The 22,956-nt window shown below is 33.9% G+C and overlaps 1 protein-coding gene across 11 annotated transcripts in view; it reads left to right on the top strand.

Annotated features, from left to right (window-relative positions):
* Window positions 1-22,956, top strand: part of HEATR5A (HEAT repeat containing 5A) — a 120,730-nt gene that overhangs the window by 24,993 nt on the left and 72,781 nt on the right. For 8 of the 11 annotated variants that reach the window (XM_045450624.1, XM_045450631.1, XM_045450628.1 and 5 more), the window contains 10 exons: window positions 2,740-2,900; window positions 4,055-4,310; window positions 4,926-5,081; window positions 6,709-6,959; window positions 9,119-9,230; window positions 13,102-13,254; window positions 14,246-14,345; window positions 17,600-17,709; window positions 22,175-22,338; window positions 22,430-22,605. In XM_045450624.1, coding sequence (XP_045306580.1) covers window positions 2,740-2,900; window positions 4,055-4,310; window positions 4,926-5,081; window positions 6,709-6,959; window positions 9,119-9,230; window positions 13,102-13,254; window positions 14,246-14,345; window positions 17,600-17,709; window positions 22,175-22,338; window positions 22,430-22,605 — 1,639 coding nt within the window. The remainder of the gene's footprint in view (window positions 1-2,739; window positions 2,901-4,054; window positions 4,311-4,925; window positions 5,082-6,708; window positions 6,960-9,118; window positions 9,231-13,101; window positions 13,255-14,245; window positions 14,346-17,599; window positions 17,710-22,174; window positions 22,339-22,429; window positions 22,606-22,956) is intronic. The other 3 variants (XM_045450632.1, XM_045450629.1, XM_045450626.1) reach the window with 1 other exon arrangement.

Here is a 22,956-nt window from a genome sequence, read left to right as displayed (position 1 = left end):
GTCACCCTTGACCCTTATCTCTCACACTCAATAGCTTTTCTACCAGACAGTCTTCAAATGTACCCAGAATTGAGACACCTTTAGGATTGGCTAATGATGAGGCTGACGCAGGACTTACCTGAAGATGAACTTGGAACTTATTGTTGTGCCAGAAAAATAAGGTGCTTCCACTGGCCAGCTCCTTGAAGACAGACCCACTGGTGACATCCAGGACTGTTAAGCAAAATTAATGACAGAAATTTATTATAACCTATTAAATAAAAAAGAAATCTATGAGTGCCTACTGAGAATAAAAGAGAAAGTTCTTTTCTACAGTAAATGCTAACTAATAAATATTGAAGGGATGATTGTTAGATAATGACCTTTTGCAGTCATTATAGTAATAATTTATGCAGGTAGGAATCCTCTGTACATAGTTGGATGAAAGTTTAATGGGTTATAGCATATTTATACTGTGTTAAAGGATCACCACACAGGTTGCATAGTAATTGCGAAAGGAAAGTTGATATTTTACAGTGGACAGACCTGGCAGACAAACCTCATTCATGTGTTCAAAGATCATAACACCAATATAGGGACAGACTAACAGTGCATTTTAATGTTATACATTGAAAAGGATTATGGCATTACTTAACGTGGTTCTCCTGCCAAAAATTCTGAAGAAATAGTAGACAAACTCAGATTGAGTGCTGTTCTATAAATGTTTTCTTCAAGAATGACAAAGTGGTAAGGAAAATATGGTAACTCTAGGTGAAGGGGACACGGGAGTTTATCTTACAATTCTTGCAGCTTTTTTTTATAACATACTTTTGAAAAGTTTTGAAATAAAAACTTAAAAATACATATGTATGTATATCCAACTTCACTCTTCTGCAACCACTTTGATCTAAGCCACCATCGTCTCTTGCTTGCATTACTGAGTTGCTTCTAGTGGGTTTTCTTGTCTCAGCACAGAAGCAAAGTGACAGATTATATCACTGCTCTGCTTAAGGTCCATCATTAGACCCACTCACTTCACTCACATCCTTATAATAATGATCTACAAGGTTCAATGTCTTCTCTCTCCCCATCCTTATACTCTGGCCTGTCTCATACTAGATTCCTCCACTGCTCTGTTCATATAACTCTACTTGAACCCATTGGGCATCATATCCTTCTGAAAGGCCTTTTTGCCCTACCTATTTGCTCTGCCTAGAACACTTTTTCTCCATATATCTGCATACCTGATTCCCTCACTGTCCTCAAACAATGTTTAGATGTCACCTTTCCAATGAATCCTACCTTGACTACCCTATTTATTTTTTTAAATTTTTAAAAATGTTTTTATTTATTTTTGAGACAGAGCATGAGCAGGGGAGGGGCAGAGAGAGAGGGAGACACAGAATCTGAAGCAGGCTCCAGGCTCTTTGCTGTCAGCACAGAGCCCGAGGCAGGGCTTGAACTCACAGACTGTGAGATCATGACCTGAGCTGAAGTCGGACGCCTAACTGACTGAGCCAGCCAGGCATCCCTTGACTACCCTATTTAAAACTCACAAGCATTTGGGGCACCTGGGTGGCTCAGTCATTTAAGTGACCGACTCTTGATTTTGGCTCAGGTTGTGATCTCATGTTTGTTCAAGTCCCACATTGGGCTTTTTGCTGACAGTGCAGAGCCAGCTTGGGATTCTTTCTCTCCCTCTCCCACATGTTCGTTCTCTCTCTCTCTCTCTCTCTCTCCTCTTTCTCAAAATAAATAAAACAAACAAAAACCAAAACACAAACACTTTCCCCCAGTGTTCCTGAGCTGCTCTATTTTTTTGCATGGCTTTAATTACTGCCCAGTATACTATATATTTGGTCATTTATTATGTTCATTATTCTTTCCTTCCTAGGATTTATGATCCATGAGGACACGGATTTTATACTGTTCACTAATGTTTTTCTCCCAAATGCCAATATAGATTTTCATTTGTTTCAGATAGTTACTTCCTCCTTAGCCTAAGGAGTAGATTTTTTGTTCATAACTTTGATTAATGGAAGTTTATTTCCCCACTGTGTATGACTTGAGCCAATAATGGTGTCAGAGCTCATGACCATCGTTATTCAGAAGAATGAAAGGGAGAAAATGGGTTCTTTTTTTTTTTTTTTTTTTTTTTTTTCTGAGACCTCTTATTCCCTAGATATTCACAGGTAGAAATTCACCTATGTCAAACTGCAGACAAACTTGAAAGTAAATATTCTGCCTTAATTAATCTCTTAATTATTGTAGCCTAAGGGCCAACTGAGCAAATTAGTAATATTTAGCTTTGATTTCTCTACAGACTGAGGATAAAAAAGTTGTGCCTGCAGTTGAAAATTTTTAAAAAATAGGACATGTTGGTTAACATGTAACATTTAACATGTAATATTTCAAAAGAATTTTTGGAAAATGAGGGGAGATTATGTTTTTTATTATGGAGGATGGTTAGCCTTTTAACTTCTTTGTGGAAAAGAGGGTAGTAGGGCATAATCTCAAAGTGGCTTAGTGTTTAAGATGTCATTGACATGATACTTCAGAATCTGTTATGATTTGACCTCTGAACCCTTGTATAACTTTGTGTGTTAACGCATGTAATGTCCTGTCAGTTCTGCATTTTGTTTGGATTTTTAGTTTATTTTTGTTACAGTTAACATGTTAACCAAGATCATATAAATCAGGGTCATGCATTAAAATTTTAGTCTGTAAAGTACGAATCACATGTTTTGTTCTTTGTTATAGCAGCCTCACGTCAAAGCATGCGCAGAGTATCTCTGGAGGAAGTTCTGGAATTACTAGGAACAGGGTTTCTCCGTGGGAGTTCAGGATTTCTTCGAGCCAGTGGAGATATGCTGAAAGGAACCAGTTCAGTCAGTAGGGATGTTCGAGTTGGAGTTACTCAGGTTAGAGTCACATATCAGTTATCTACGTGTAATGCTCACTGGCCTCTCTAATAAGGATATTAGTATCTGCATATTCCAGGCATAAATGATACTGTGCAGGGTCATCACTTATGCTCTCATATTTATAAAATAGACATGGTAAGGCTACAACACTCTTTAAAAGCTACATTACAAGTAAGAGAACCGTAGTTACCTAAAAGCCAATGAAATAGGCTATTACTCACAATGTGTCTTTAGTTCCTAATAGAAATTTTTATTTCCTTTGAAATACAAACAACATTTGTTTGTTTCTAGGCCTTATGCTTTCATGTGTCTTGTAGTTTAACATGTTTTCCATTGTGCTTTTGTGTGCTTTTACATTTCAGATATAAGGTACACGTTAGGTATGTATCACTCAGTATGGGTAATATTGTATTTCCATTTTATGTGGTTTCAACTCCTAAGTAAAAATCATAGCATATAATCTAAGTTAAACCTAGGAAAAGTATCTTAGAATAAAACAACACAGAGGTCTCTGAATTATCTTGTTTTCTAAATGCCCTTATGGTTCAAAGTGAATGTTGTTAATTCACATATGTTCTCATTGTTTTATACTGTATACAGATGTTAGAGTTCTTGAGAATGTAAGGTATCCCAGTATAATTGTAAACTGAGTATTTCTAAAAGAACAGATTACATATAAGAAATCTACTGTCTTTGTATCTCTGGAGTAAGACCAGCCATTAACATTCATGCAAGTAAAGAGCAGTGATTCATCACTGTAAAGTTTCCTTTCACATTTCTGGACCTAAATTCCCTTAGAGTTAGGGTGTTGGAATATATTTAATTCTTACAATGTGTTCATGTTTGATTTGGCTTTTCTTGCTCAGAATCTTAAAGAGCTTGAATTTGTTCAGAGTAGCCAGAGGCACATCCTGCGTATTGGCTGGCTCTGCTCACTATCCTGCAACTTTGCACAGTCTGACCAAATTAAATGCAGCATAAATGAAATCCCAGTTGAAAGACTGTGTACTTCATATTTGGCTTAATAAACAAACAAAAAATGTGGAAAGAGTAAAAAGAAACCATAACTTATGTATGTTTAGTAGAAGAGAAAATATTAATACAGAATTGAAATTATTTCATTTTGAAGATAAAACTCTTTTCTTTTTTAGGCTTATGTGGTATTTGTTTCAACACTAGGAGGAACATGGCTAGAGAAAAATTTTGCTGCCTTTCTTTCCCATATTCTAAGTCTTGTGTCACAGTCGCACCCTAAAGCCACCCAAACTCAGACTGACGCTGTCTGCGGTCGCCGTTGTGTTTCATTTATCCTCCGAGCTACTATAGGAGGCCTTCTTGGAGAAAAAGCTCAAATTGCTGCTGCCAAGGATATTTGCCAGGCTATCTGGAAGTTAAAGAAAGTTATGGGTATGGATCTACTACAACATTCTGTTTCAACAGCTCTAAAGGAATTGTCCTTTCAGAAAAGCTAGACTGGCTACATTAATACAAAAAACACTTTTGTAATAGAGGTCATTTGTTTTAGGGCAAAGTTGTCAGTACATAGATGAGACATAAATTTTCTCGCTTGGTAAGACCTGTCATATATATGTTAAGTCTTAAAGGCTGGTGATAATAGTTCCTCAGAATTCATAGTCTTCCCCTAGAAGTTGATAACAATGTTTTGAAACAATCCATGTCAGTTCCTGTACTATTTTAAGTCCACTCTGTTTATCTCGTATACCAATAAAATTAGAATATTTTTTAGTTTTCCATGAATTCTCCCTTTCAGTGCGACTTGCTGTAAGAGTAAATAAGGGCTGATGGTCAGGTTGCTTGAACTAAATTGCTTATATTGGTTCATTTCTTTCTCAATTAATGCATGTCCCCATTTTAGTATTTCAGTTAACTGCCTTAAGGGTTTCATATATGAAGAGTGGAAGTATTAATTTTTACCTTTATATTTTGTGCTCCTAACACCCACCCCCTACAATATATTTTAATAAAACATTGATGCATAGTTAGTTCTTCTGCTTCTGTCAGATGCTGTGATGAGTGACAGTAATGTGGAGACCCGGCTTGGCTCCACAGATGTAACAGCCAGCCAGCATATGCTGGTGTGTGCTCTACAAGAACTTGGAAATCTCACATACAGTCTTGGCACCACAGCTGCACCTTTGCTGCAAGATTCAAGTTCAGGTACGTGTTGTTTGTGACTCATCTGTATACCTTGTGTTTACTTTTATTCTAGACAACTTTTTTCCAGGGAAGAGAGTCTCCCTCATATAGCTCATTTATTATAGATTCCATTATAGATTTGTTAGAGATGTTTTATGAAGTGTATGTAATCAAAATTTAAAAAAATAAGTATATACTTCAGCTTTTTCTTTTATAATTAAAGGTTTTTCTCTAAGTCACCCCCTTAGTTTCCCTTTCTGGAGATATTTAAGATAACATGGAAAAAAGAAGCAAACCTCAATTCTTGTCTCTCATCTACAGTGAAAACTTGTATGATACAAGTAATTCACTTCCTCAAAGTTCCTTTCAAGCAGTCTCCATTTTCTTACTTCCTTGGAAAACCAATCACTTTGAGGGGCACCTGGGTGGCTCAGTCGGTTAAGCGTCTGACTTCAGCTCATGTCATGATCTTGTGGTTCATAAGTTTGAGCCCCGCATTGGGCTCAAATTAATTTTTTAAGAGAATTAATCAGTTTGAGAGATAATTCACATACCAAAAAGTTCACCCTTTTGAAATATCCAATTCAGTGGTTTTGGTATATTCACAGAGTTGTATAACTACCACCACTAATTTCTGAATATTTTCATCACACTAAGAAGTCCTATACCCATTAGCAGTCCCTCCCCATTTCCCTTCCCCCAGCCCCTGATAATCACTAATCTATTTCCTATCTCTATGGATTTGCCTATTCTGGACATTTCATATAAATGAAATCATAAGAATATGTGGTCTTTTATTTAATCATTTTTAAAACTCACTTTGGATGGCTTTTGTCCTTTGACTGTGATATGTTTTTCCTGCTGACTGAAGTTTACATTATGTTTAGTTTGTAAGCTCTTTATTGTTATATATTATATATATATTATATATATATAATATATTATTGTTATATATTATATATTATATATTATATATATATTATATATTATATTATATATTGTTATATATTATATATTTATTGTTTATATTATGTTTAGTTTGTAAGCTCTATTATTGAAGTAGTAGTCAACGTGAATTGTTACATGTTTCAGTGAAGTTGTATGTTGAATTACAGCAAATACAGACTTTTATTCTTAACTAGTAGTGGTACTCCACTGTCTTCATAATTGGTTAGTAGACTACTGAGGACCTAGCAAAGCCTGTTTTATTTAACATTTTATTCTCAGGTAAGAGTGATATGGCATATAGGAAGTGTACTAATTACGTAGGTAAATGTGCCAAAAGAGATTTTTTAAAAAGAGGAGGATGGAGCATAATGTGACATTTCTTTTCAAGGTGTTTTTGTTATTTATTGATAATTTTTATTCCAAGTACCAAATGAATAGTGATCTCAAGATCAAAAAGCAGAACATTGGCTTATTTAGGAAATAAAATTTTTCTTTTGTGTTTTAATTTAAACCAGTTTTCATGAGACATATTAGTAGAAGTAATTCTTACAAATAAAAATTATAACTGTTGTCTTTTTTCTATTCTGGTTTGACTTTTGATAAAGATATTTTATATCCATGTGGCTGCTTATTCTTTTGACTTTTTTTTGGCTAAGTGAGTTTATCTGTAGAGCTAAGTCTTTTTTTCCTGTCCTTCCAGGCATTCTTGACAGTGTCATTTCAGTTATTGTGCATCCTAGCATTTCTGTTCGACTAGCGGCAGCTTGGTGTTTACACTGCATTGCTGTGGCATTACCTTCTTACCTAACACCTCTTTTAGACCGTTGCCTGGAACGGCTTACTGTACTTAAGTCTTCACCTGAAGCAGTGACTGGCTTTAGTTTTGCTGTGGCAGCTTTGTTGGGAGCAGTGAAACATTGTCCTTTAGGAATTCCTCATGGAAAGGGCAAGGTAATGGTTTCATTCTCCACATATGATAATGACGTTGCCAGTTTTTGCTAAAAACATCATCGTCTTGTGTATCACCCAGTCAAAGCCATGTAGGACAAATTTCTGACCAGTCAGCTAACTTACTTAATTTTTAAATATTATCGAATAATTGCTGTGAAAAATGAAGAGATAGTAAAAAATATTTTACCCACTCTTAAACAGGAGTGCTTTCTGTGCTTTTTATTGGAAATATCTTCCTTTAGTAACAGAATTTGTTCCTGAAGGCTTTGTTTTGCTATATATTTAGCTCTGCCATAGAAGTGCATTTAAAATTGCATGTAAAAAATATAATAAAATAAAATCGCATTGTAAAGGACAGATCTTAAACTTTTTGAAGTAATTTTGTAGGTTATAGTATTATTGATAATAGTATTTTAAAATTAGTAGTATTTTGAAAATAGTTAATGTTCTTAGGAATCAAGATTTTCCATATTTAAAAAAAGAGAGTTGCAGCTGTAAAATCAAGGAAGTAAAAACCCCCTATGTTAAATTTGAATGGAAAATATTACTGTTCCCTGATAATTTTTTTCTTTTCAAAAATACTTAAATCCTCACTCTGTCCAGTGACAGGACCTAAAAGCATTGACAACCTGGTAGCAAGGAAAACCCCCAGTGCTCAGATTATGGCTCAAAACCCATTTTAGCAAAAAGGAATCAGGGCTACATGAAGGAACGGCTTGTTCCAGATCTGGGGTAGGAAATGCACAATATAAACCTCAAATATCTTGTCATGCCAGAGAACAAGGAAGTCATCAAAGACTACTGTGTTCATTTTAATAGAATACAGAAGGTAACTTAAGGGCCTCCTGCTGACCAAAGATGGGATAATGTGTGCATCAAAATAAAAAACAGTAACAGTGGTTTGAATAACTTGGAATTATAAGTTATCAGAGAATGTTGTTTGACAGTGAAAGCCTTTTTAATCTAGGCCTTACACACATATAAGTATTTTTTTAGAAATAAATCACCATTGTTCCTTGCTTTCTCACTGTCACTCTTATGTCATTATTAGTATTATATTTGCCGTTTAGACTTTACAAAAGAACATACCGTTACTTCATAGGTTCTAAAACTATTTTGAGGATTGCCAGTACCATTTGAGTATGGTGATTGACAATTTTGGGAGGTGATATTCATTTAAATTCATTTTTTTATTATTTTAGTTATATTTGAAACTAACATATGTATCTTACTAAGCAAAGAATTGCCATTGCATGTATTTAATTAAATTTAATATCCTCAGATTTTACTAGTTTAGGCAGAAAGGATTGGTTCATTCTTGTTCTTATTGAGTGTTACCCATTGGTTATATAGGCTGCAAGTAGTCCTAAGTTAGTAGTAAGTTGATTGGTTTGCTTTATTTATATTTTTATTCTTTTGGTTAGTTTTAAAATATACTAGCCTTCCTGTTTATAAAATTTGTATGCCAGCTCATAATACTTGCTGCTTTTCTAGAGGTGTTTGGTAACAGAGATGTTTTCTCAGATAATAGATGCCTCAACATTGGCCTTTGTACTATAAAAGTATGCATTATCCATAAATATGAAATATCTGGGTTTTCCTCCTTTGTTTTACAATACTGCCAATTTCATAGACTTTTAAAATAAAACATTTTTATGAATCCCACTCTACTGTGAAACTCACTTCAATGCGAGACTATTTTGAGTACTTTTAACCTCTGTAGTATATTGCCTCTGGAAAGATTTTCAGCCACTCAGATATCAAAATAGTATGCAAATTTTTAAAAAGACAGATGCCTATGATGAAACTTTTTCTGGTAATTACAGATTTAAGGTAATTGCTTAAAACTAAAATTAACTCAAATTCTATATACCTTAACTTGAACAGTTACACAATGTCATCATATGTGCTCTACAAAGAATTATAGGGTTGCTGTATACAGCCTAATATGCCAGTATTTAACCTTAAAACTTAACAGTTTTTATAGTTTTCTCTGTGGTGTTGTCCTGTGGTATAGTCTACCTGATTGACAGTACTTTTTCACTTTCATTTGTCATGTAAGGGTTAATTTTCCAAGAGATTGTTAGTTGCTGTCATTTGTCATTAACCTATAAATTGATATGCTTTTTTTTTTCCCTTGTTCTTCTCCATGTAAATAGATTATTATGACATTAGCAGAGGATTTGCTGTGTTCAGCTGCTCAAAACAGTCGTCTTTCAGCCCAGCGCACACAGGCTGGATGGTTGTTGATTGCTGCTCTGATGACATTAGGTAATGACAGTCTTGTGGAAGGTTTACATAATTATGAAGTACTCTGTGTTTTCTGAATGTAAAGTATTGTATGATTTGAGGAGACTAATTTTTAATATATGCCAGAATTTAAGTATCTACACAAACATTTTTCTTCTGGCAGTCACCTTAGGAAGCCATATATTTATTCCATTCCTCAAAATGTTTTCAGATCTCCTTATTTGAAATTCTCTTCAAGACCAATTTATGAGCCTTGTTAGGATAAGTCAGTTCAGGCTTAACTCTGAATGACTCTGACTTTTCCAAAAATCATTCACATCCATCTTCAGGGGAAAAAAATTTCCACAATGTAAGGGTTGGCAAGAGACCATACCATAGCCTGTAAATCCAATTCTGTAATTGTTTTGAGAATTGGTAACACTAATAAGATAATTGAAGGGGATAGGGTTCATTATATTTATTAAAAATCAGCAAGTATTTTATGGTCATGACTTTTGTATTTGCATCCTATAACTTTGAAAATCAATTTTATTACTTTATTAAAGTTGCATTTTAAGTCTCTCTTTTATAATATCATTTGTTGCCAAAATATAAAACTGGCTGGATTTAACCAATAAATCATTTTGACATCTCTGAAGTAATATGATCTAAAAGGAGCTTAAATTAGAGTACCTGGATAGCTCAGTCGGTTGTATCTGACTCTTGGTTTCAGGTCTGGTCATCATCTCATGGATTCATGAGTTTGAACCATGTGTCAGGCTCTAAGCTCTCAGCACGGAGCTTGTTTGGGTTTCTTTCTCTCTTTTTCTGTCTCTCAAAATAAATGAATAAACTTAAAAAAAAAAAAAAAGGAATACTCCCTAAAAAAATTTTACTTTAATTTAATTTAATTAAATTAAAATAAGCAATCATAATTGAAGAACCATTTTAAATAATGTTCTAGATGATTAAAGAGATTTATTGGACTATATCAGGGTTCAGCCTATGGGCCAAATTTGACTTGCCCTGTGTTTTATACAGCCTGCGAGCTAAGAAGAGTTTTTACATTTTTAATGGTTAAAAAAAATATTTTGTGATCATGAGAATTACATGAAAGTCAGTTTTCAGTGTACATAAAGTTTTATTAGAGCGCAACCATTATCGTATATATTGTCTGTGGCCTTTAAGCACTACCGTAGCTGAATTAAGTTATTGCCAGAGACTATGTGGTTTGCAAAGCCAAAAATGTTTACTGTCTAACCCATTACAGAAAATTAGGCCCCTGGCATAGATCATCATTTCAGCATGTGATGGGGATAATGTGGTCAAACTTTTTTTTGCTTTTTACTGGGTGTTTCTTGCCTGCCATATTGATGATTTTGGTTAATTAAAGGAGAAAATAAACTACTTAATAAGTGCAATATTTCAATGAACAAAACTTTTCAGAACAAAGTAATTCCATTGGAAGACAACTAGAAGAAATCCCTTCTCTTTTAAAGAGATTATTAGTATATCATATTTTACTGCATAATCATAGTCAACATACAAAAAAGGATTAAAATTTTAAATTGATACTGTTAATTACTGTGTTTTCTTGGGCTTTAATCTCTTGTTTTATGTATTATTATTTACCTTTATTATCAATTTTTAGAATATATTGCTAATAACCTAGCAGCTGTCAAAGGTGTCAGTGAGGTTTTTACTCTTAAGTATCATTATGAACTCATAGATTTTTATATATGTGTTTCAGTCCATTGCAGTCATTATTCCTTTTGATCCTCAAATTGTCAGTGAAAGCCCCTTCAAGCTGGTTCATGTATCCTTTTGACATGAACCTGGTATTCTTTGATAACATGTTTACTTTTGGCATAAAAAGATGTCCCAGCTTTTACATTACATTTTCTGCTCCAGGCTTGCAACCAGTCATTTTCCAAGGAGTGTTGATTCTTTTTTGTGGGAAATGGTATGTAGACCATCTGAGTGCTTCATTAATTTTTGCCTTGAAGTTTTAACACCTTTTTTACATTTTTCAGCATTTCCTTTACCATTAACAGTTTCCATCACTGTAAATATATTCACTATTCTGAGCTAATATAAACTCAAATAGACCACATTCAAATTGGTTCCTCAGATGTAAACTACAGCATTTTTAAAACTTTTTTTGTTACACTTCCCACTTTATCTGATATCACCTGAAATAACTTGGATTCACCTGTAGACATCTACATGGCTTATAGATCTGTGAATGATAAAGTGTGTAGTTTTTGCTAGGTACATTATTCTTGGTGTGAATAAACTTACTCTTGTTTATGTATTCTCTTTGTAATTATTATGTACTCATTTTTATTAAGTTAATTCATATATGTCTCTGAAATGACACTGTAGGAAAGAGGCACTGTTCACTACTGAATTAGTGAGATATCTTAAGGATGTAATGACAAATATATATGAAACTTGTCACCTGTGGCTATTTTCAGTGACGCTACACTTTTTTTTTTTGTATCTGACTAAATTTTCCCTTCAGAATTTCCTCTTTTCTCACAGCCTAGTATATGTGAATGTGTGTGTGTGCATATACATGTGTTCACACACACAAACCTTATGGTTACTTACTCTTAATGGCCTTATTCTGATTTCCTTTTTTATTACAATGCTTGGGGTTTTTTTTAGTACTACTTCATCAAAGAAAGCAATGAGCAAAGAGTAAAGAATTATGCTTGTTTTGAGTTACGCTGTAGCAGTTAGCATATGGCTTCTTCCCAAAAAGGTCAGAAGAAAAATGAAGAAATTAATTCTATTTTAATCTACTGTAAATCAAAAGCATAAAAAAAGATTGGCTTGCAGTTGCCCTGTCATTTTGCCTTTAGCTCATCTCTTCATATGCAAATTTTGAATGATAATTGCTTAATGTCAAACATCATATAAATGGTTATCATGAGTGAAACACTATTTGATATATAAGCTCATATAAGCCTCGGAAAGGGTCCAGTGAAATAAATGCAATTATTACTCCATTTATAGATGAGGAAATTGAGGCACAAAAAGGTTAACTTACCCAAATTTACACAGCTAGTAAGTTGGATGGACCAGGGTATTAACCTGGTGGTTTTCGAGAGGCCATTGTTACTAGTTCTAGGTTATGTTGCCTTACTACAGAGGAAAAACATACAGTGCACAACATGGGAATAATAAAAAAGGAATACTTATACTTTAAAGAAAATAACTTTGGGAGAAAAGCTGTGAGTTTGTTTTTTTGTACTAACTAGTTTTTCTTTTTTCTTAATTTGACGCTATCAAGTAAGATGATATCATTGTACGTTGCCTTTCATGACTGAGTTTATTTATGATCTCTCATTTCACAAATGTTACTGACCTGAAGTTTTTTTGTTTTTTGTTTTTTGTTTTTTTAAGTCCTATCAGATATATCACATCTGGTTTTTGGCCTGGAACAAGTTGCTTTCAAAAATTAGCATTACTCTCAGTATACACTGTTATTTGTTACCCAAACAGTAGTACCTTGGATTTACACGATACAGTACAGTTCTTCAAAGTACTGTGAAGTGTGCGCTATCATTTAGATCTGACAAACCCTCGGAGACAAGTAATGTAGGTAGTGCTACCTTCATTTCATAGTTAAAAAACCAAATCTACAGGTCACAGCACTAGTAAAAGAGCTGACCATAGAGCCCATACTCTACTGTTCCTTGTTTCTTCTCTCTGTAATCCACAGTACTTTAGATAGCAATTCTTTCAGAAGTAGCACATTTATTGGAAACAGAAGTTAAGAAAAGGGGCAAATTGCAGTAGTGGATTAAAATACATTTATTTGAAGAGAGAAGTTCCTGCTTATTAATTGAATTTAAAGATTAACGCTTTGGGTTTTTTTATAAGTGACAAGTTAAATAAATTACAGGTCCTGCAGTTGTCAGTCATCACCTTGCTCGAGTTCTGCTGTTGTGGAAGTGTGTCTTTCCAGTGTCTCCTAAAGATCTAGAAACAGAAAAGAGCCGAGGAGATTCATTTACATGGCAGGTAACCTTGGAAGGACGAGCTGGTGCGCTCTGTGGTAGGTCAAGTTTGGTTTGCTTTCTCGCTTTCCTTTGGCTTTTTCCCACTCTTTAACTTTTCATGTGTTTATATCTTTAATGGTGGAAATATCTACTTAGGATATTTTTGTAATTGTATATAATTAGTTAGTGATTATAACAAATGTACGATAAACCAAAGTTAGAGCTCTGATCCTTAGGATAATGCATGTTTTTTTTAGATGTAATCCAACTGAGAACTGTCAAGATTGCTTTGTCTTTAGTAGGCATTCATTCCTCTTTTTAGAAATACTAGGATTGGATTTAATAAGTACAGTTTCCATTTAGTTTTTTGTATATGAAAGTTGTACCCTCCCATAGTATATGAACCATTTAAAAATAGCATCTACCATGAATATTTGAACTAAGGAAGAAAGTATTTCTGGAAAGACATGGAAACATTGATTTTGGTTTTGTTTGTTTATTCATGGCATTTTTACCCTTAAAAAATGAAGACCGTTTTGAAATTCATCTTGAAACTCAGTCTAACTTTAAAATATTCATTTTATTCTACATATGAAGTAACTCCTTCTGAAAACTTGTGTTTCAGGTAACACCTATTAGAACCCAGCACTGTTGACTCAAATGTCATCATAGTTTTGCATAATTAGTGTAGAACTGGCAAACTTGAGGTTCTAAGCTAATTTAGCTCAGAAGCTGAGTAAACCCCAGGAAAGCAGCATTTTGTTAACTTGGTTTTTGGTATCCTTCAGTGATTCTAGGAACTGTATTGTTTGTTTGTTTGTTTTTTGTTTTTTGGCTTTTGGGTTTTTTTGTTTTTTGGTTTTTTTTCCAGCTTGATTAGAGGTAAAAGACCCTAGCTTCCTCTTTGTACTAGAGTTTCAAGAATTTTTTGTTTTTAGCACATTTCTTTATTCCTCTAATAAAAATTCAGAATACTGTACCATAATTGAATGGTTTTTTTCATGGTTCATTACACTCTGCCAAATAAAAATTTTTTTTGTTTTTCAGCTGTCAAGAGTTTTGTTTCCCACTGTGGTGATCTCCTTACTGGGGAAGTAATTCAGCGTCTTCTTCCACCACTTCCTTGTGCTGTGGATTTGCTAACTCAGTAAGGATCTGCTATTTAGATATGATAAAATTTTTTAATAGCAGTCAGTTACTGTGGGATTGTGTTAATAGCTGTTTAGTACATTAATAAGGCCAAGTTTGTATGGTTGGTGAATGATTTTCCTTTTGCAGTGGAAGGCAAACATTTAGTTACTTGATTTTTTTTTTTTAGGCTAGGATCTTGAAAGAAAAATACATATTAAAAGGGAAGGAAAGTTACTTGGTGGATATTGTATCTTCCAAACAGTAAGATTTAACCAAGAAATTAAATATTAAGCCTGTTAACCTTTTCAGGTATGCATTTTATTGGTTTGTTAGTGCTATTCTGTGTTCATAAGAACCAGATGCTTGTTAACAGTTTTAGTTTTTTGTTGTTTTTATTTTTCATACATTCGACTTAAACATATAAGAAAACATAAAGAAAATCCAATATATGTCAAGAGCACTTGTAATTTCCAAATTAATATAATGTATAGTTTAAAGAAAGTTTTTCCAGAAAGTATTTAATGATATAAAATTTAGTGTATTACACAAAAATACATTTAAGGTCCGGCTTACAAAGCATAATAATAAAATGAACACTGTGAATCCAACACAACCTGAGGAAGGATTAGCAAATGTTTGCTGTAAAGGGCCAGATTATAAACATATAGGCTTTGCAGGCCATACAGTCTCTGTTGCATCTCCTCAACCCTGTTGTAGCTCAAAAGCTGTCATAGATAATCTATAAATGAGTGAATGTGGCTGTGTTCCAGTAAAACTTAATTTACAAAAACAGATGATGGGCCAGTGTTAGCTACACTTAAACTGGAACATTAGCAATACTATTGAAGTTATCTGTGACTTCCTTTCTAACACCATTCTTTACTCTTTACTTTAGAGGTAATCACTGTCCTGAATTTTATAGTTGTCATTCCTTTGCATTTTCAGAAAGTATATCACATATATATATGCTTCCCTAAACAGTGTTTAGTTTAGTTTTCCTTGGTTTTGATCAGGCATATAGTATACTGTTTCTGAGACTTAACTTTTTTTACTCATCATGTTTCTCAGCTTCATCTATGAGTAAGTTTGTTCATTCATTTTGATTGTTATATAATATTTAATTGTGTGAGTATATAACTTATCCTAATTCTGTCAGTGAAATATCCAAATTACATATTTTCCAGAATTCTTGTATATTTATGCCAATAGTATATGCGAGTATCCTTTGCTCCAGTTTTTCACTAACATTTACTCAGGCATCATTTCTAGCTTTCCAGTAGATATAAGTTGGTATCTCATTATGATTTTAATTTCTATATCTGGTTCCTAATTATTTGTCATTTTATATATTTATTATTCCTTAGTATGTCCCCTTCTAGGAAATCCGTATTCATGCATGTCTTTTATTTTTAGGTAAAATAGTTTTTTGATGAACAGACATTAACTGTCAGATTTATCAATCTTTTACTTTTTGGTTAGTACTTTCTGTCTTTTGGTTTAAAAAATCTTCAGATTTATAAAATTACTTTCTTATATTTCTAAAATATTTAAGGTTTTGTCTTTCACATTTCATTTAAGTCTTTAATCCATGTGGAATTGATTTTTGTGTTTGGAGTGAGGTAGGGATCCAATTTCATTTTACTTTTTAATATGGATAACAAATGGTCCCATTCTTTACTAAAGAATCCACACTAGCTCCAGCAGTTGCCATTCATCTGTCATGTATTGTATTCCTGTATACATGGTCTGTTTCCATGTTCTCTGTTTTGTTCCACTGGTGTGTTTGCCCTTTTCTGGGCCAGTACCACATTATCTAGTAAATTTTAGTATCTGTTAAAGCAAGCTTGTTGGCCTTATTCATCTTTAGGCATAATTTGACCCTTCTTAACACTTCTGATGGTAGGCTGTTGAAATTTAATTGGAATTACATTGAGTCTATTGATAAATTTGAAGATAATTGGTATTTTTACAATAATCAAACACATTTCCTATTATTGAGGTCCTCTACAAATTATAATTTTTTTCTATGAAAGTCTTGTATGTCTTTTTGCTTGTTTGTTTTAGTAAGTAAGTAAGTAAGCAAGCTCTACACCCAACGTGGGGCTTGAACTCACGACCCCAAGATCAACAGTCACATGTTCTTTTTTTTTTTTTTAATTTTTTTTTTTTTTTTCAACGTTTATTTATTTTTGGGACAGAGAGAGACAGAGCATGAACGGGGGAGGGGCAGAGAGAGAGGGAGACACAGAATCGGAAACAGGCTCCAGGCTCTGAGCCATCAGCCCAGAGCCCGACGCGGGGCTCGAACTCACGGACCACGAGATCGTGACCTGGCTGAAGTCGGATGCTCAACCGACTGCGCCACCCAGGCGCCCCAACAGTCACATGTTCTAAAGCCAACCAGGCACCCCAAGAATTTTTTTAAAATAGTATTTTATTAGGTGATAAAATAAGTTTTTTTGTTGCATAAATGATTGCTTCCTCTCTTAAGTTAAAATATACAAACCCCTTTTGTTATTTTTCTTAAACAAATTGAGAAAGTACTTAGGTCTGTATATTTCCTCTACTTCACTAATTTACAAATAGTCTTTTTAAAAATTTATTCCCAGATACTTTATATTTTTCATTGCAGTTATCAATTAAGTATGTGGTAGTGGGAGAGTGTATGTATGTATAATTTCTTTATTGCTGTTATATAAAAATGTAATTAAGATTATATCCAGCCACCTTGCTAAACTCTGCTGTATTAAACATTTATTTTTAGATTCTTCTGGATTTTTCCCTTTATAATACTTATTTATATTCTCTTCCCACATGTGTTAACTAGATTACTACCATTTAAAGCTAAATAAGAGGCAACTGGGTGGCTCAGTCAGTGAAGTGTCTGACTCCTAGTATCAACTCAGGTCATGATCTGACAATTCATGAGTTCAAACCCCACATCAGGCTCTGCACTGGGTGGCTTGGAGCCTGCTGGAAATTCTGTCTGTCTGTGTCTGTCTGTCTGTCTCTCCCTCTCTCCCTCTCTCCCTCTCTCCCTCTCTCCCTCTCTCTCTCTCCCTTCCCTCCCCCTCTCCCCCTCCCTTGTGTGTGCTCTCTCTCTCAAAATAAATAAACTTAAAAAAAAAAAAGGAAAAAAAGAAACATAAAAGGAGCACTCATGTTTACTAATAATATGTGTAGCTATTTTGCATTTATATGTCAGCCTGTTAGGTGTTTATATGTTGTATAACTTACATACTTAAAATACACTTTTTCTTTTACTTTAAGGCTTTCTTCAGTGCTAAAAGCATATGGAAGTCCTTTGAAAACACCATCATTAGTTTATAGACAGAGGCTTTATGAATTATTGATTTTATTACCTCCTGAAACCTATGAAGGTATGTGCTTTAAACCAAAATGTTTTGTTTGTGGCCAGGACACTGCCTGGAAAGTAATACCTGAATGAATGAATGAATGAATGAATGAATGATATGGCATTTATTTAGTGTCTTACTTCTAGGAGGTTTAGGGAGTTCAATCTTAGCCATTGTGTTCACCATTATATAGTAAATAATGTCTTACTTTCTTTTCTCCTCTGGGAAAAAAAGACCCTAGTTCCACTGTGTGGAAGAGAATGAGTCACAAAGATTGGTCTTGATTCTACTCTGGTCTTTGGTACAGAATATATAATGTAAGTCTATTAGACATTTGGCCATTCCTAGTTTCCTTCTATAGTGATTTTCTGCTGTACATATTATGTTCCACTATTCTGTTCTTCACTCTGCCCAGATAGAAGTTTAATACTCAACTACCAAGGGACACCTGGGTGGCTCAGTGGTTAAGCATCCAACTTTGTCTTAGGTCATGAACTCGTGCTTTCCAAGTTTGAGCCCCAGATCCAGCTCGCTGCTGTCCACACAGAACCCACTTGTAGAAGACAGATTCTCTGTCTCCCTCTCTCTGTGCCCCTGCCCCACTTGTGCTCTCTCTCAAAAATAAATAAACATTTACAAAAATACTGAACTACCAAGATATGATTGATTTTATAATGTTTAGGGTATAGGTTTTGCCTTTATTGGGTTCAAATACAACTTTAGATTACTGGCATACTATGATTCATAAAATAAACTTGCCCCTATTTTAAAATAGTCCTAAAAGCTTTCTTGTAAATCTAAAGCACAGTTTTAAGAAAATATATTGCTACTGCCAAATACTCAAGATGCTTGTTTTAAGAGTCTTAATAATTAAGTTGATTATGACTTTCAAATCTGTTTCCTGTAAAAATACTTTTATTGGCTTATATCCTTATTCTGCATATAAATGCAGTATAATATATACCACATTAGTTCAAACCTATAACTTGTAATTTCTGTTTTGGCCTTTATTATTATGTGAATGGTATTGTTCCCACTGCCTCTCTTCCTGGTTCACAAATGTACCTAGCAAAATATTTGATGATAAAGTAATCATTTAGTATAAGAAGAACTGGAAAAAGATGGGTACATTGTCATTTCCCAAGGACTGTATCAAAAGAATCATTTCTGTAGGGCAGACACTGTGGTAGAGATTGTATATATTATTTACTTCATTTATCTTAGCATAATACAATGAGCTAGTTACATTTTCCTCATTAGACAGATAAAGGTACAGCAAATTTATAAAAAAACCAACTCAAGAACATATATGCAGTAAATAATGGAATCAAGATTATAGATATGCTTCATGCTGTGCTGTATACTGTTTATAAGTAACCTACAAAAGACTTAACAGTCAAGGCTTAATGATAAGTCTGTCTCATTGTGTGCTATCTCTTACTACATAAAAGTATTTACCTCCTAGATATCTAATAAAAGCCCTAGGGATAATTTCTATGTTCCATACCAGATAGTTGTCAACTTCTGGCAAAAGCAATTCCCTTTAGACATATCAATTTTACCATATTTTGGAGTTTAGTTTCAAACTACAGATGACAGAAATTGACTTATTTTTCAGTCTTGATTAAATATCTATGAATACCAAAATATCAATTTAAGATCTGCAGTGTATCTTCTAATGATGATAATATAAGTCTGCCCTATAAGGACTTAAAGAGAAGAACAAAGTCTTGTGCTTTTTTTCTCAGAATTGGAGTTTGAGAATGCAGTCAGAATTCCTAAAGAAATAACAGATATACACATGTATAGATTTTAAATTAGTTACAGAGTGTTCACAGGAAGACAAAGTTGGAAATTACTCTAAACTTCTTGAAAGATAGAATCTGAATTTACCCTCTTTATCAGTTTCAAGTGTATCTATTTTTCTAACATGACTTAAAGAAGAAATTAGTTAATAGAAAAATGAAAATATGGTGGTATTAATAGTTTTGTTTCAACCAAAAATAGTAATTTGCCATTTCTTCGCTTTTTTCTATCTTTAAAACTATAGAAATAAAATTAAGAATTTTTTCCTTAAAGACTTTTTTTTTTTTAATGATACTCTTTTTAATAGATAAATGTGCATGGAGCATAACAATCAGAACTTTACCATTAAAATATCAATTGACACTTAAAATAATGGCTCATCATACAATAAGAACCTATAGTAATTTCTAAATATTTAACACAAAAGGAAGTAGTAGTCTTTAAAGTATATATCTAATTATCTCAGAAAATATGGCAAGAAACAAAACAGAAGTTTATTGTGTTAAGATTTTATTTATTTTGAGAGACAGAGCATGAGCAGGGGAGGAGCTTAGAGAGAAAGGGGCAGAGAGAGAATCCCAAACAGACTGCACAGTGCCCAGTGTAGAGCTCCTAGGAACTGTGAGATCGTGACCTGAGCTGAGATCAAGAGCATTTGCTTAACCAACTGAGCCACCTGGTCGCCCCATAGAACAGAAGCTTAAAGTTCTAATGATATCACTTGGTACAGTGGGTTGTCAGAAGGTAAGTTTACAAGACATAGTAGGAAATTGTTTTTATTACATGGGACTTATTTAAGAATTTATATGACTTTTCTTTGTGGTTGTTCAGCAGATGCAGATTTTTCTCACGAGAGTGACTTAGTTTTCTGAGGCTTGTCTAGTAAAAATTGGGTTCTTAGTTTTTATTTCCTATTTAGTATTGTTATGAATCCCCTTTCAAGTATTTTAATATTCTCTACACTAGATATTGCTCCTCATTGGCATCACAAAGTCAGTGATGTATGTCTATTAAAAAAGCATATCCGCATTTAAAATGGAATCATCCTTGGGGTGCCTGGGTGGTTCAGTTGGTTAAGTGTCTGACTCTTGATCTCTACTCAGGTAATGATCTCATGGTTGTGAGATCGAGCCCCACATCTGTCTCTCTGCTGATAGCCCAGAGCCTGCTTGGGATTCTCTTGCATGCTCGCTCGCTCGCTCGCTCTCTCTCTCTCTCTCTGCCCCTCTCCCCAACTTTGTGCTGTCTATCTCTCTCTCTCTTCAAAATAAATAAAAATAAACTTTGAAAAAAATATAAAAGAAAATGGAATCATCCTTAAGTGTACTTTGTTTAGGGACCTTTAGGTGAGCTGTCACTTTAAATGAGAAATGGAGGGGCCTGGCTGGCTCATTCCATGGAGTGTGTGACTCTTGATCTCGTGATTCTAAGTTTGACTTTGATGTTTGGTGTAGAGATTACTTAAAAATAAAAAAAATCTTTAAAAACATAAGTGAGAAATAGAGAAACTATTTATTTAGTTGTAAATATGTTTGAAATGGTAATTAGGTTAATGTGATAATGGACAAATTTATCAAAATGTACATATAAGAGAGACAACCATATACTGTCTCATGTCTTAGAGAAGATTGCAATGCCACCTGTGAACTAGGTTGACCCCCAAAACACAAATAAAATGAATCATTTCTGGATTCAAGTTCCAAATTATTAATTTACAAAACAATACAGACAATATAGGAACAAATTAAGCTGCACTGGGGGGCATAATCACAAAAACTCAGACTGTAGAAACTTGTTCAGAACAAATAACCTCATTTCTTCAAATAAATTACGGGGGGTGGGGGGGAAGGTAGAGAGAAAACCTTTAGATTGAATGAGACTTAAGATATATCAATTAGTTAAAACATATAGGCTTTACTTAGACCTTGATTCAAACAAAAGCAACAAAAACAGGCATTTATGACAATTGAAAATTTGAATACTGAGTGAATATTTGATGTTTAGTGGTTTTTAAAACATTAAAAAAAACTATGATATTATAATAGGATTGTTTACAATGTCCTTAACTTTCAGTGATACACAAGGAAATATTTATAAATGAAATGAAATTCTTTTACGATTTGTTTCAGAATAATATGAAAGGTGGTGAGATAGTAGATGGAGGTATAGGTGAAGCAAATTGATCCAGCTGGTCAAGATGCTGAGGTGGTGGGGAGGGGTATCATAATACTATTATGTCTGCTTTTGTATATGTTTGAAATTTTCCATAATGAAAATGTGTCTAATGTTCATAAATTTTTTTTAGGCTGTGTTTTTTTTTTTAAACAAATGTAATTTATCTGCTTTTATATTCATCTTTTTTAATTCTATTTTTGTACTTCATGTCACTTTATTTAAAATGACGGTAGTATTTATTCAGCATCACAAGGTATACACACACATACTTTGAGATGTCTTTTCAGTATGTATTCTTAGCCTTGTGACCAGTAACACATAGTTGAGCCATTTGTTTGTAGGGCATTTTTCAAGGATGATATACGTCATCTTTGGCTATGATAGATTAAAGTTGGCTGATGTGTAGATTAAAGTTCTGCTTGTTTTTTGTTGTTTTTTTTAACCCTGTACTCTAATTGGTTAACTGCTTTTACTAAATTGCTAATTGCTGATTTCTCTAACTCAACAGGAAACCTTTGTGCCATCCTCAAAGAGCTGGCTGCTGACTTGACTGCCTCTGATATACAGGTGGCAGCATCTGCATTTTTACTTCCACCCCTCTGTCATAGGGATGATCTTGTGATATTAAGTCCTTTGCTACAAGAAACTGACCATAGATTTATTGAAGAACAGGTATAGTGATTTTCCATTGACTCTTGGGTTGATTCATTCTGTGAACAGTCATTTTAATTTTATATATATATTTTTGTTTGTTTGTTTTTAGCTCCTGCTTGGTAATGGTATTGCTTGTGGAAGTTTGGAGTATGACCCTTTTGCTATTTATGAGAAAGATGTATTGGGAGATTCAGTGCCTAAGCCCCTACCTCCAGTACTATCAGTTATTAGCTCTGCAGTCAAGCTCTTTGGAGTTGTATGTGCTCATGTGGGAGAAGCTCAAAGGTAAACCATCTTTAGTAGTTCACTTATCCTGAATTAAATTGTTCACTTACCCTGAAATATATTTAAGAGTTGGTAATTGGTTCAGTGAATATGTAATAGAACTGGTGCGTAAGAAAAATATTGTCAGAAGTTCTCATTAGTATAAAAGATTTTTTTTAATGTTTGTGAAAGAGAGTCATGCATGTGCATGTACCCGTGACCAGGGGAGGGGCAGAGAGAGGAGAGAGGGGGAGAGAGGGAGAGTGAGAGAGAGAGAGAGAGAGAGAGAGAGAAAATCCTATACAGGTTCTGTGCTGCCAGAGCAGAGCGGGACCCAGGGCTCAATACCATGAACTGTGAGATCATGACGTG

The sequence above is a fragment of the Leopardus geoffroyi genome, chromosome B3 (genome assembly GCF_018350155.1).
Source record: "Leopardus geoffroyi isolate Oge1 chromosome B3, O.geoffroyi_Oge1_pat1.0, whole genome shotgun sequence".
Classification (NCBI taxonomy): domain Eukaryota; kingdom Metazoa; phylum Chordata; class Mammalia; order Carnivora; family Felidae; genus Leopardus; species Leopardus geoffroyi.
Note: the sequence above shows the minus strand (reverse complement) of the source record. Positions and strands in the feature narration are given on the sequence as shown.